General features: G+C 50.0%; 1 protein-coding gene across 4 annotated transcripts in view; it reads left to right on the forward strand.

Moving 5' to 3' along the window:
* The window catches only part of IRAK2 (interleukin 1 receptor associated kinase 2), a 61,622-nt gene that overhangs the window by 19,949 nt on the left and 26,505 nt on the right, over positions 1-15,168 (forward strand). For 2 of the 4 annotated variants that reach the window (XM_025884960.2, XM_025884958.2), the window contains exon 3: positions 12,616-12,762. The exons of 1 other annotated variant lie outside the window; for it this stretch is intronic. In XM_025884960.2, coding sequence (XP_025740745.1) covers positions 12,616-12,762 — 147 coding nt within the window. The remainder of the gene's footprint in view (positions 1-12,615; positions 12,763-15,168) is intronic. One more of the 4 variants, XM_025884959.2, reaches the window with a different exon arrangement.

The following is a 15,168-nucleotide window of genomic DNA, read 5'->3' on the forward strand; positions in this document are numbered from 1 at the left end:
GCACCTAGTTGCAGGGGAGGCTGGGAAATGTAATCTGTAGCTGGGAGGTTATGTGCACAATGAAAACTTCTATTACGCTAGAGGAGGAGGGAATAAATATTGGAGGGACAGCAGTCTCTCTATAATTCTCCCCTTTCAGCCACCCAAATATCCGTATACGCCTGTCTTCTCACACCTAAAACATGCTCACCCTTTCCCCAAGGGAGACAGGCCAGAGGTCCTAATCGGTTTCTTCCATTAGCTCAAGGCCCAGGATCTGGGGGATCAGGCCCCCATGGTCCAGTACCTCTCCACCAAAGAGAAGTTATCGGCTATCCTTCCCCCAGCACACCCAGAACCCCGCAGTGGTATCTGAACAGGAAGCCACAATCAGAACTCTCCCATTCGAAACGAGAAACATGCTGGAGCCACCCATGTGTAACAGGTGACAAACCTGGCTGAGCAGCAATTGTGAAGGTCCCTCCCGGGCCAGGGGAGTAAGTTGTGTGCTTGATCCATCTGCATCCCCTTCTTCTCAGTAGATCAGGGATTCTCCACGTGTGGTCCCCAGACTTCTAAGCATCAGCATCACCTTGAACTCGTTAGAGATGCAAATTCTTGGGTCACCTCATCTGCTGATTCAGAAACTCCAGGGGTGGTGGGGTCCTCGGTCTGTGTTTTAACAAGTGGGGTGAGGGGTGGGGGCAGGCGTCGGGGGGAAGCTTCCCTGTTCATTATTCTCTGTGGCCTCATCTGAAGTGGGAACTGAAGAGAGGCTGTCCTTACAGGGGGTTACTAGGCTTTCACAGCCCACTTCCTCCTGGTCTGGGAAATGTAGTTTCTAGCCAGGCAGCCATATATCTAGCTAAAACTTCTAGAATGTGGGAAGATGGGGGCTGGGGTGGGGGGGGTGGGCATTCTCTGCCATATTAGTACTATCTCTAAATAAGGTGCTTATACTGTCCTTTTCATATTTATTAATTTAAGTATTATCCACTGGCTTTCTAAAAGAAGAGGATTCAGCTTATACACAGCTCCTCGCCCTTTCTAATACATTTATATCACAATTTTTAGTTCCTCTGTAGATTTGCTTTTGCAATGTTTAATGAACATCCTTACATTTCGGATTCTTTTTCCATTCAGCTCTAGGCAATGCCTGTTGATTCTCTCCTTTGTAAGATGACATTGTCCCTTCTCTTGCCCTTTCTTTACCCTATTCTCTCTACTTTCACCTCCCAGCTTTGGGCAAAGACCAGTTGTAAAGTAGTCCTCCATGGATGTTGTCACAGCCCTAGGCTCTGCTAAGCCCACAGCGAAGAGCTTGGTGTTAGATGAAACCCTAATCTCTGGGTCAGGACATGAAGGGGAATGCCGTCTGTGTGTCCTGGTTGACACATGTCTTGCCATAGGGAAAGTACTGTGTGTATAAGGCATCTGCAGGGTGAATCATAGTCTAGAGTAGCATTTCCTAAACCACGTGCCTCAGAAGAGTGCTCCAGCAAGATATGCCCCCTGCAAACAAAGAGTTCATGAATAACTAAACTTGGGAAATCCTGTATGCTTTTATCAGTGCCCCCTACCTTTGGAGATTCATAAAGCAAACCATTGTATTAAGGCTCTGATAAATCCTGCAGCAAAGAGATCTATTTGGGCCAGTGTTTTCCATTTATATTTGACCATGGAACCCCTTTTCATTGGATGCTTATTAATAGTCCCACGGAACCAACACATTGTGGGAATCACTGCTCTAGTGAAATGGTGACCATGATGAAATTTGCCGGGCATTTCAGGGGAGCTTCATGATGGAGAGACTGGGGGATCAGGGGCAGATTTTTATGGTCAGGCCAGCATTCAGCTTCTGATGGAAGGAATCTGATGCAAGGGTCCAGGGCTAACCATCACCCTGGGGCTCAAAACATGAAGGTCCTACTCCCAGGAGGGACTTTTCCTGACTATCAGGCTTGGGTGGGTGGGTGGGGGACAATGCACCAGGCTCCAGAGCCTAAGTTCTAACATCTTGGGTGTGTAGGAACAGGATTCAAGGCAGAGGCCACAGTATCGGAGCCGTGGCTCCCAACCAAAGGGATTGGCTCTCATCACTGCTGAGCTCTAGAGCTGGTTAAATGCCACCAAAGGCAGCCTAGGGGCTGAGCCTGCCGATGGTGAGGATCAGATGGCTCTAGCTCTGGAAGACTGGAAACCAGGTGTGCCTACCCTGTGAGATAAAACTCTGCCTCCTTCCTCCCCACAGTGAGTTAGATACATGGAAGCTGGGCCAGAGAGTCAACAATGAACTAAAGAAATATTTGTCAAGTGCCTACTTCAATACGCTCGGCACTAGGGACACAGCAGTGAAAGTACAGACGAGGCCCTAGACCTTAGGGAGCCTGCAGTCTAGTGTGGGAGACACATCTTGACAGGAGGGCGACACGGGGACAACTGTAGGGCGAGGCGGAAGAGGGCAGGACTTGAGCTCACGGGAGGAAGCTTCCTGAGGAGGCGCACCCTGAGCCTGCATGAGAAGGACAAGTGAGACTAGTGAGTGAGGGACTGCAGGACTCTTTCTAGGCGGAGGGCACAGCTCATGCGAAGGCCTGAAGGTGGGAAGGGGTGATGCTTCAGCACCCAAACGGAGGCCGTGGGGGCCTCAGCAAGAGGACAGTGCGGTGGGCTGAGCCTGGGAGAGGGCCGGGTGCAGGGTCAGGCCACCCAAGGCCTCGAAGGCGGTGGTCAAGAGGCGGCTTTCTCAGGGAGGAAAGGGAGGATTTTGGAGGGCCTGTGTCTGAAGTGTGCCCATTGTTCTGGCCGCTGTGTGGAATAGGGGACTGTGAGGTTCTGAGTAGGAGCCCAAGAAGCTTCTGGAATCGGAAGGGATTGGGAGGTTTGATTTTTCCTCCTGCTGCTACCATCTTCCTGGGACTTTTCTTTGGACTTTTGCAGTTTTCACACAGTGTCATTTTGGTTGTGCAACCTTGACATTTTCTGACTTTTGGTTTGGCGTCTCGCCCAGAGTCATTTCCTTCCTGGAGCTGGGTTCTCACTGAATGGGGAGTTTTTGGCTGCCGCCTAAAGTGAAACAGAAGAGAATGATCTCTTTCCTTCCCAAAGAGCCCGAGTTATTGCAAGGGCCAGACGGGGCTCGTGCGTTTGCTCTCTTGGAAGGCTTCCCAATATCTGCCCCTTTCCAAGCTAGGGAATGACAACGCATGGATAGGATTCAGGGCCACTGGAGAAGTGCCCCGGAGGTGGCACTCTATTTGGCCAAGACCCCCTCAGGCCAGGAGTCCGCCTAACTGGTTCTAGTTATAACTTGTATTTGGTACCTAATATGTGCCAGATAGGCATCTTACTTCATAAATCTTGTTATTCCCATTTTATAGATGTGGAAACTGAGGCTCAGAGATGAACTAACATGCCGAAAGCCGCATTGCTAGTAAGTAATGGGCTGGGGTGGGGACCCAGGTCTGCTTGACCTTAAACCCTACTGGGGTAGGTCACTAGATGGCATCAGGTCTCACTTTTCCCCTCTGTAAAGTAGGTACACATATCGCCCTGGCTACTATTCTCATAAACCGGGAAGCTGCAAAACATAAGAGATGGTGAAGTTTTTAAAAGGTTAGTGCTGATGGGGCGACTGGGTGGCTCAGTCGGTTAAGCATCTGCCTTCGGCTTGGGTCATGATCCCAGTGTCCTGGGATCAAGCCCCGCATCGGGCTCCCTGCTCAGTGGGGAGCCTGCTTCTCCCTCTCCCTCTGCCTGCCGTTCTGCCTACTTGTGCTCTCTCTCTATCTCTCTGTCAAATAAATAAAATCTTAAAAAAAAAATTAGTGCTGTGTGGCTCAGGACAGGTCACCTGACTTTCCTTCCACACATTAGTTACTCCACTGGAACAGAGCGAGGCTTTAATCACTGTTGGGATTTTGGGGGGTTGTGTGAGAATGAACAGAATGTATGTGCAATGCATCTAAATCAGTCCGCAGTTTTTTAGAGAGGGAGGGTGAGAGCTGGAATGAAAGGAACTGCCCTTTACTGAACTCCTGCTCTGTGCTAAGCTAGCATAACTAGCTAGCATAACTGCTCCTGTGGGTTGCAAGTTTCGAACTCATATTGAGATCGTCCGTTAACCAGGATAGGCTAGGTTATGTTGCAGTCATGGATAAACCCTGAAACCTCCGTTGTTCAACACCACACAGATGGATTTCTCAAAGTCCAGTGCTGTAGGCTCTGTCTTCGGGAACACATGGCTTCTGGGGTCAGTGTGACTGGGGAAGTGAGGCCTGAAAGAGGCTCACTGGCTCTTCCTTGCTCCATCCAGAAAGTGACAGTAGCATTTCCACTTAAAACCCATTGGCCGGAACCAGTCATGTGGCCCCAGCTTAATTGCAAGGGAGGCTGGGTATGAGAGGGAGCAAAGGAGTCTTTGGTAAGCAATGTCTTGCCTATAGATTACTTCAGTTCATGGGGGTTGATGATAAGGTTGTACCTAACCATGGCCTGTGGGGTCTCACATGGTCTAACCCTTGCCCAGCTCTTTCACCTCATCTGTGCCACTTTCCCCTTCATTTATAGCTCCGCCACTAGGGTCATCCTTCATCTGAGGAGATACACCAAGCTGTTTTCTGCCTCAGGACCTTCGTATATGTTCTTAGAATGCTGGTCCCTCCCCACCTCCCGTGCATCTTCCTGTGGCTAATCCTTCTCATTGTTTGAGTCTCTGCTTAAATGGTATCTGCCTACAGAAGCCTTGCCTGGCTTCCCTAAGTCAGTCTGTCAGGTACCCCTCCCTCTGTCGAGTTAGTTTTCACCAGAAAACTTCTCCCAGTTGATATTAGAAATCTCTTATTTAACTAGCTTAATGTTGGGATCATGTCAGTTTTGATAATGGATGGCATCCCCAGTCCCTAATACAATGAATGAATGAATGAATGAATGAATGAATGAGGAAGGGTAAATCATTTTAGCAGCTGGTGGAGTACAGGTCCAATGGAGAACCAGAGATAGAGCAATTAGGAAGGTCCATTGGGAGATCATTCCCTCAGATTTACTTAATTTTTTGTCTAGCTTGAATTGGGAGTTTTGAGTGGGGTGTGTGTGTGTGTGTGTGTGTGTGTGTGTGTGTGTGTGTGTGTGTATCAGTGTTGGACTTTGGATATCCAGGAGGGTCCAGCCCAGAGATTAAAATGGAAAGGAAAAAAGAGGGCCCAGAAAGCTATGTTTGTCACTGATATGGCCAGTTGGCACTGGGGTTCTTTAGTTATGACTGAGTCACTTTTATTTGTTCTAGAAGGATCCATTTTAGCCTTATGAGTCAGCTGAAGAGTAATAATGATTACATCACTGTTTATCGTGGGGACTATGAAAGGAGGGAGGGATTTCCAGATTGTGCTCACTGAGGAAAGACTTCATTGGCGGTTAGAGTCCCCTCTGCTCAAGTGTTTGGTTTCTGGGTTTGTCACAGTGTTCAGTGTCCCTGTGCAGCTGGGGAGGAGACCCCAGGCCTCTCTCCCATGGGCTCAGCATGCATAAGCCTTTCAATCGAAGGAAGTGGGGCATAAAATAAGCAAAATATAAATAACTATTCTAGGTTTTGCTTGTTTTGAATATATAAAACAGAGATAGCAGTTGAACCTTTTCCCCAGAGCTGTTATCTGAATTAAATAGGCCACACATAGGGGCACCTGGCTGGCTCAGTTGGTAGAGCATGTGACTCCTGATCTCAGGGTTGTAAGTTCGAGCCCCATATTACGTGCAGAGATTACTTGAAAATAAAATCTTTAAAAAAAAACAGGTCATGCATATGAGAAAGCACTTGGGAGAGAGCCTGACCTAGGGTTGGGGATGGTAATAATCACCACAGTAAATAAGAATGATAGCTTATCACTGTTGAGTGCTTGCTTATTTCATCCTCATGGCTGCTCTGTGGGAGTTGGGGTACGGGTCCTCATCTTGTTTGTCACATGAGACAGAACGGTTAGTTGGCCAGTGAGCCTGACCCCGGGCTTCCTCATGGGAAGCATGTGAAATGCTGTGAGCTCATCATTTGGCTCCACAGCATAAGTGATTCTTGCTCATTAAAGAGAGCATGGGACATCTCAGAAATACAGAGCAGAGAGAAAAAGAAATTAGGCCCGTCACCCACTGTGAACCGTGAAGGAGACACAGAGAAATGCTTGGCTCCCGTATCTCTGTCCCCTGGTGCCCGAAACTCAACCCTCATCCCTCTGGAAAGTTCCTCTGGGGAACTTTCAAGAACATCCAGACTCTGATTTAATTGTTCTGAGAACCTATATGTCGACCCCTCACTGCTCACAGCCACTGAAACTGTTACTTCAGTCACTGGCATCCCCTCCCCATCCCTGGGAGTCTCGACAGAGGGCACCTCAGGCTACGGGTCCACCCGTGTGTGGCAAGGTTGGCTGCCGATGGCACAGGCAGGCAGAAGCAGGTCCTACCTCTCCTCCTGCTGGATTCCCCTGTTACTCTGCCGCACAGCCACTGTGCCTTTTGAGACCATTCCACCACCTGCTGAGAGTCATAGTTACCATGAGAGCCGTTAAAATGCTGACCATAGCCATTCACCCCAATGCTTCCTTCACAGTCCCTAAGTTGGGGATCAGAGAGTCTTTCTCCGCGCTTTTTGGGCAGGGAGAGAAGGCAGGGGATGGCCTGCCATTTGCACGGTTTATGCCCTGTCCCTGGCCTCGGGTTGGCAGCTTTACACATCTTGTCCCACTGAGTCCGGAGGCAGTCCTGGGACAGAGAGGTTATAATTACTCTGACTCCACAAATAGATGCAAATGATGTTCAGGGTTAAGAAATTTGCCCTCGGCACACAGGTGGGAATTGTAGGGACCAGACCTGGAAACAAAGGGGAGCATCCCCACCCTTATGCTCTGTTCTACTCTTTTTTTTTTTTAAAGATTTTATTTATTTATTCATGAAAGACAGAGAGAGAGAGAGGCAGAGGGAGAAGCAGGCTCCCAAGGAGCAAGGAGCCCAATGCGGGACTCGATCCCAGGACCCTGGGATCATGACCTGAGCCGAAGGCAGGCACCTAATGACTGGGCCACCCAGGCGCCCTCCGTTCTACTCTGATCACAGTTTATATTTTTGGATCTCATGATGCTGCAGAATCAACTTGACGTGTGTAGAATCGTCTTTTTGAGAATATAATCTTGGGAAAAAAGCATGAGACTGCCCCTACCTATCTGTCGTAGGAATGACATCACCCAGCTTGCTGCCGGTCTCCCCTTGGCAGACAGGAAACCTGCGGTGACATTTAATGTTTGTGACAGCCCTTTCTCACTAATGTTTGGGCTTCCTTTGCCCCATCCTGTCATCGATATTCTGTTTTTACTTCAATAAGCAGTCACGTGTGACAGCCTGAAAAGTGGGTGTTGTATCTCCCTGGCTATCAGAGAGCAGGTTTCCAGGCATGAAACGTAGTTTCCCTGTTCCTCTCTGTTTCCCTCTCCTGGTTTTGATGGTGGGGAAGGAGGCCCTCCCAGGCTCACTGCGCATCTTCTGCCTCAGATCGGGCACCAGCAATGCAAGACGGGAAGTGGAGATGTTTAATGTTTATGCCTCTTATTTATTAAAGACTTTTATTTATTTATTTGAGAGAGTGAGCAAGCGGGAGAACATGAGCAGGGGGAGGGGCAGAGGGAGAAGCAGACTCCCCGTCGAGCAGGAATCCCCAGGGGCCTCCATCCTGGGACCCCGCAATCATGACCTGAGCCGAAGGCAGATGCTCAACCGACTGAGCCAGCCAAGCGCCCCTGTACCTCTTATTTATGGTCAGCACTTCAAATACATCTGAAAACTCCCAGTATGCTGAGACAGGGGTTTCACAGGAAACTGAAGTTTGTCATCAGATTGTCGCTGTGGGCCTGACGTGGGGCTCTGTCAGCTTACCGCTGTGGTGCATGTGACCCTTGGAGGTTGACTAGGTGGGAGGGTGGGTGTCAGCCCGGAATGTGCTGGCAGGTAGGCCCTGCCGAGGCCACAGGACAGTTCTCCCCTCCCCGTGTGGGGTCCCCGAGCCCTGAGTGCTGGCCCATGACCCACCGTGCCAGCTGTAGACCACTACGTGTCACTGCAAAAACAAAGAGAAAAGCTGAACTCTTCCTTAGGATGAAAACATAATGAAGCCTTTTATGTCCCTCATGGGTGGAGGCCCTAGAGGTCCGCCGCAGTTGGGCTGGTGGCCTCAATGTTCCTGCCAGATACGTCCTGACAGGCCAAGATTTGTGCAGAAAGAGAAACAAAAAACAGACGCCAGCAATAGGACGCTGCCGCCAGGAGGTCAGGCCTGGGTGTCCCCCCCTGCCCCCCCACATTTGACAATGAGGAAACCAGGGCTCAGCGGGCCTCACATCGGGGAAGGTGCTGGTGCTTCTGGGGTCCCAGACAGTTCAGGGTGCAGGTAGGACCTTCAGGAAGGCAGTGCAGCTGCGAGCATCTCCTCTGGTTGTGGCCTGGTCTCTGTGGGAAGTCTCAGTCTGAGGTCCTCTTCAGCAGCAGGCCTGGCCTGCCCAGCACGAGGGGAGCTGGGGCCAGGCTGTAGCCTCCTCTACCTTCTGCCTCATACACAGATGGCTTGGGACACCACTCAGGTGGCCCTTGGAGGAACACAGGATCCCCCCCTCAGGGCGGTTTGTGGACAGAGGGTGTTGGGAGAGACCCCAGACCAGAGAGGGGAGGGAAGGCAGGGAAGATGGGGACTCTGAGTGACATGGGGTGGCCCCTTCCTCTTGGGGGCAGGGGCACAGGGTTCATGTCATACCCACCTGGGAGCAGGTGGCTCTGTCCCCGCTCTGCTCACCAATTCACATGCACAGCCGGCGCTTGTTTACCGTGTCGTTTTGCATGACGGCCTGTGGAATGAATGCAGTGGTATCACATAAGGTAAAGGTGTGTGACTCCATGGGTCCCACCTGCATGGCTGCTGCTGGGGAAAATCCCCTCCCCCCCGTAGGCTCTCAGTTTTGGCCAGAAGGGCCTTGGCCTGGGGGGTGGGGTGGGGGCAGCTTGGCCCATGGACAACCTTCTGAGTGCCTGGGGACCCCAGATGGGAAGTGATAAAGCATGTGTTCTCCTGGGGGGTCCCTGCTGTGGGGGTGAGTCCTGCCCACAGTCCTGGCCTCCCCCACCTTCCTGCCTCAGTGCTCCTTTCTTCCACCTTCTTCCTCAGGTGGGTCCTTTACTTGCTACTTTCCAGGGTTGTGGTGAGAACGCTTGTAGTGAAAATAATCACTGTTCACATTTTGTATCTGTCATTCATCTTCTTTTTCTCTTCATACACAGATGTCTTCTATACTTTTACACATATTTTACAGAAAACTTGTTACATAGTCTATAAGCTCTGTTGTCACTCAACAGTGTAGTAATACCTTTCCATGTCAGTGGATGGTATAGACACATACATCTTTTTAGTTGCTATTAAAGTGAGTTAAGAAAAACACCCACACAGGTTAAAACACTTTAATGAACAGTCACATTTGAGACAGAAAGTAGAAGGGTGGGTGCCAGGGGCTGTGGGGGAAGCGATGGGAAGTTGGTTTTTAATGGGGACAGAGTTCAGTTTGGGAAAGCGAAAGGTTCTGGCGGTGGATGGTGGGGATGGTTGTACAACAGGGTGCTTGGACGTAATGCCGCTGGACCACGCACTTAAAAATGGTGTAGGCAGTAAATTTTATGTCATGTGTAATTTACCACAATAAAAAATATATATAATAAAAAATTTAAACAGTGTGAATGATGCAGAGCTGTGTTAAATGAAAACTGAAAGAGTCCCATCCTACCCTCCTTACACTCAATATGTGGGCTGTTGAAGAGATAACCAATATTTTATTTTACTTTTAAAGATTTTATTTAGTTATTTATTTGACAAGAGAGACACCGTGAGAGAGGGAACACAAGCAGGGGCAGTGGGAGAGGGAGAAGCAGGCTTTCCCGCAGAGCAGGGAGCCCAATGCGGGGCTTGATCCCAGGACCCTGGGATCATGACCTGAGCTGAAGGCAGACGCCCAATGACTGAGCCACCCAGGCGCACCGAGATAACCAATATTTTAAAAATATCATAGCAACAACCATGAAGTTCCCGTGTTGGAGCTGAGCAGGTCGTACACACTGTGTCCCTTAGTCCTTGCAAAAGGGGCATGAGGTCAACAGAGCTGGGAGGTGGTGGGGCTGGCTTCCATCCCAGAGCCTGAACTCTAAATAGCTCAGCTCTGCTACTTCTTTTTTTAAGATTTTATTTTTAGGGGCACCTGGGGGGCTCAGTCGGTTGGGTGTCTGCCTTTGGCTCAGGTCATGATCCTGAAGTCCCGGGATTGAGCCCCACATCGGGCTCCCTGCTCAGTGGGGAGTCTGCTTCTCCCTCTGCCCCTCCCCCCACCCCGCTTGTGAGCTTGCTCTCTTTCTCTTAAATAAATAAATACAATCTTAAAAAAAAAGAGATTTTTCTTTTTAAGGAAGCTATATACCCAACTTGGGGCTCAAACTCACCGACCCCAAGGTCAAGAGGCACACACTCCACCAACTGAGCCAGCTGGGAGGCACTGCTACTTCTTTCATAAGATAATTTTATTTAAGAGATAGTAAGAGGCACCTGGGTGGCTCAGTGCGTTAAGAGTTAATAATAAGTCATTGTCAGGAAAGGAGAAAGTCACCCATCATCCACCACTCAGCCTCCTTACTACTTTTTTGCATTCCCTGTAGCCTTTCTTCCCATGTTCCCACCCTTTTCTCCTGCTTTGTGCAGGTAGCCCCGGGGTTGTGCCATCTGCAGAGGGGACTGGGGGGCTGGGGAGGGGAGCACAACAGTGGTGTCCCAGTACTTCTGCTGAGCCAATCCACCGGGGGCGGCGAAACCAGCCCTAGGTTTGAATCTTATCAGTTTGACTGGAGACAAATCATTTCGCCTATCTGAACCTCAATCTGCTTAAAAATAAAACGCAGACAATTCTGTCAGCCGCCACAGATTGTCGTGAAAATCAGTCTGTGTGGTTCCACACAAGCGTAGTGCCGTGTATTGTTAGGCATTATTGTTCTAGTCGCAAAGCTTGGGTTTGAAAAGCTTGGCCCCTTGGTAACAGTCAGTTTTGTTTAGACAGAGACACAGTTGATCTGCCGGAGGAATTGCTACCTCAGGGAGACTCAAAGGTTGGAGATGTTTTGTCCTAGCCTCACCTGATGCATGTGTGAACAAGTCAGAGGCTTTCCCCGGGAATTCCAGTGCCCCTGTTTTTGTGGTTCTCAAATATGGGTTTGCCCCAGACCACCAGAGGGTGAAGGGCCTTGAACTCAGGACTGTGGACTTTGGGTTTGGTCTGGACGGTAATGGGGAGATACAACGATTTGGGAGAAGAGTGTGTACTTCATCCGGACAGTGGGAGGTCGTAAAGGCTTTAAACAGGGAAGTGAAGAGCCAAGACTTGTATTTTAGCAAGATGTGGCCTGGGGAGGAGTCTGGAGGCTGCCCCAGCTGGCGGCGGCCGCCGACCAGGGGGAGACAAGGCGAGGACAGTGGCGGAGGAGGCGAGAGGAAGCTGCATCACAGACTATATGCGGCCTCTGTGAAGCTGGTCGGGAGCTGGTGTAGATACGCCCTCACAGCACCTTTGGGGTTTCCCACCTTGGTGCAAAGGGGAAGGGATTCCTCTCAAGAACCCGGGAACCCCCACCCAGGCTTCTTCGGCCAGTCCTGCCTGCCCAGGCGATGTGATCTTTGGCCAGCCACTTAACCTGCTCAGGCCTCAGTTTCCTCATTTCTAATGGGGACGAAATGCAAACCGCTTGTGAGGATTTGAAGGATGCCCACTGGGCGTGGCACACTTGGCACTCAGTTGACATAGGGGCTGTTTGCAGGGTCCCCATCTGTAAGACGGGGAAGGATACACATGATTCCACTGCTTGTAGGACCACCAGACTTTCATATTTAGGGGCTCTACTAGGGACTTGGTGGAGTGAATATCTTTAACTTCCTCCCATGTTCAGGGAAATGTAGAGTCTACAAAGCCCTTTTACGTCTATGTTCCCATTACCTTCCTCTTAACAGCCCTGGGAGGTAGGCACACAGATACTGTCATTATTACCCTCTCCATTTTATTTTACTTTATTTTTTAAAAGATTATTTATTTATTTATTTGAGATAGAGTGAGAGCAAGTGAGCATGAGCGGGGGGGGAGGGGCACAGGGAGAGGGAGAAGCAGACTCCCTGCTCAGTGGGGAGCCTGATGTGGGGCTTGATCTCACAACCCTCGATCATGACCTGAGCCGAAGGCAGACGCTTAACCGACTGAGCTATGCAGGTTCCCCAACCCTCTCCAGTTTATAGTTGAGGAAACAGGCTCAGAGGAGACTGTCTTGTCTAAGGTCACACCGCTGGTAGGATCCGAAGCCAGTTTTGTGTGACTCAGTGTCAGAGCTGGACCGATCACAGGAGATTGTTGTGTCCCCCCGCTACATACATGGGCAGGCCGAGGCCAGGAGGGAAAGAACTCACCCGGCCACAGTGAATTCGAGGTGGACCCAGGAACAGAGCCCGGTCTCTGACTTGTAGACCCCGCCTCTTAATGGCTATCCTACTTCATTGAATAATAGTAACTTTCTTTCTTTCTGCCTTGTTTTCAGGGAAACCAATTCCTGAAATCAAGTCTTCTTTCCTAGACTTCCCGGATGCTGCGAAGCCAGGAAGGCTGCTGGCAGCTTCTGTAAGAAACGCTGAAGATAAACAGGGAAAGGGGCTGTCCGTGAGGCCAGATGCCTTTCCAAGTCCAGGTATTTTAAATTAAATTTCATTTTTTAATTTAAAGGAAATGTTTTATCCATCAGGATATTCAGCTCAGTGTAGCAAAAAAATTGGAAACAACAAGGGGGATGGTAAAATTAATGACCGTCGGTCAGAAAAATACAATACTGTTAAAAATGATGTAGATGTGTATACATACACCGAAACATGCTCACAATATATTGAATTAAAAAAGCAAAAAAAAAAAAAAGAAAAGTCAGATACCAACAGAATATATACTGCTTATTATCATTTTAAGAAAAAAAGATAGCTCTGTAATCGAGGGCTCTTTCTGTGCTGGACACGCCGACTTACATAACCCTCAGTTAGCTGTACAAGTTAGGTATGGTGATTATCCCCACTTTACAGATATGGAAACTGCAGCGCGGAGAGATTACACAGCCTGCTGAAGTCACACGCTCTGGGGCCCAGGTATTCTCCCTGTGGTTCCCCGAGCCCCGAGCACGGGCTGGTCCTCCTGCCGGCTCTGGCCTGGGAGCCTGAAGACCTCTCCGTTCTGCATGGGCCCGTGGCCGGGCTGGGGCCTGGCCCTCTCAGCTGTGTAGTGGGCCACTGTGGTCCTGCCTGCCCCCCTCCCTCTCCTCTTCCCGGCACACATCTGCTGCTTTCCTCTACGGCACCTGAGCCGCTGAAAGAAGTGATTTGCTCAAGGTCACGCAAGTAGGAAGTAGCATCTGAGCAGTGTGGTTTAGATGCCTCCGTCCCTAACAGCACACACACTGCTATCCCAGAGCCTTTTGACCACTTCAGATTTGTCTCCACCCCCTTGTGCCCAGGGAAGGGTTCAGGGACAGTTTGCCAAATGATGGAAGGACTCAGCCTGCGGATGGATGGCTTTCCTGGGGCGGTGTCGGGGGGGGGGCGGGGGGCGGGGGAGGACACCACTGTTCACAGTATTCACACCCACGTGTCCATTCTCACCACCTCTCCCCAGGGGCCTGGCCTCCCTTCTACTCTCCTCTAGGCTCCCAAGTGGTGAGCTGAAGGTCCCACATCCAAGAAATCTCAGTTCATTGATGCTGTTCCTGAAGCCAGGGTCAACGTTGGCCTAGAGGAGCGTGCCTGGGTTTTTGCATTAGACAAGCCTGTATTTGAATCCCACCTCCCAGTTTCTACAGGAGAATTACTTAGCTTCTCTGTACCTCAGTTTCTTCATCTAAAAAAGTGGGCACAGGGGCGCCTGTGTGGCTCAGTTGGTTGAGCGTCTGACTCTTGATTTCAGCTAGAGTCATGCTCTCAGGGTTGTGAAATCGAGTCCCACATCAGGCTCAGTGCTCAGTGCGGAGTCTGTTTGAGAGTGTCTCTCTCCCTCTCTCTCTGCCCCTCCCCCACTCACATGCATGGGTGCCTGCGTGCTCTCTCTCTCTAAATGAATAAATAAAATCTTAAAAAAAATAAAAAAGCAGGCACAGCAATGAAAGCCTATGTCAGCATGTTGTAGTAAGGAATCAAACACCTCAGTGTTGCTACCATTAGGTGCTCATCAAATGTTAGTTAATATTAGCAGTGTTCGGACACCCCAGATAGGCTGAAGCTGGGGAAATAATTCTAGGCCAGGGAGTCTGAACAGTTAACTGTAGCTAAAGATAAAAACAAACAAAAACAAGGGCAGAACTTTGATCAGCAGTTAAAAATAAGGGGAAATGGTCCTAAAGCAAATGTGATACTGATCAAAGGCCAAAGGGAAGAATCATAGTAAAGCAGGGAAATTCTAGCGGAATGCTGGCCCAGATGGAGGAGGTGATAGGGGTCACAACCTCTGATATTCCTTATCTAGGGCTACTGCAGAAACCAGCCTCATCTGGTGAGGCCTTTGCTCCGTTCCCTTTCTTGAATGGCCCTTGGGAACACATGTGTCCCAGCAAGTCAAGATAACAAACACAATCTACAGATGGAGGAAGGAAGCTGGTTGTCTATCTTTGCCCCAACTAGAAATAATCATTAATTTAATCTAATAACCCAAACCCCATCTTCTTTCAGGAAAACCCTAAGGTTCCGTTGGGCCCCAGAGTTCAAGCTGACTGATTATCTTGTTGGAGTGGAAAATGCGGAGGTGGGGGGTGGGACGGGGGCGGGGCAGGGGACAGAGACAGGTGGCAGCAACATGACCTCCTGACCTGCTGTGTGTAGGAGCTTCTTGTGCCCCACGGAATTGCCCAGGGACGTGGGGCTCTTATTGCGCCCCTGGACAGCGGGGGAAGGATGTAGAAGCCTCATGACTGAGAAAGCGGTGGGACCAGGATCCAGCTCAGGCCAGTTGCCCCAGAACCCACACGGTAACCCCTGCATGTCCTGACTCCCTCGTGGGTGGGAAGGAAATGGGAAAGAGACAGGGAGGAGGAAACTAGGTGATCAGAAAAGCCACAGACAGGTGG

The sequence above is a fragment of the Callorhinus ursinus genome, unplaced genomic scaffold, assembly GCF_003265705.2.
Source record: "Callorhinus ursinus isolate GAN/ISIS: 27379988/994484 unplaced genomic scaffold, GSC_fseal_2.0 scaffold15, whole genome shotgun sequence".
NCBI lineage: Eukaryota > Metazoa > Chordata > Mammalia > Carnivora > Otariidae > Callorhinus > Callorhinus ursinus.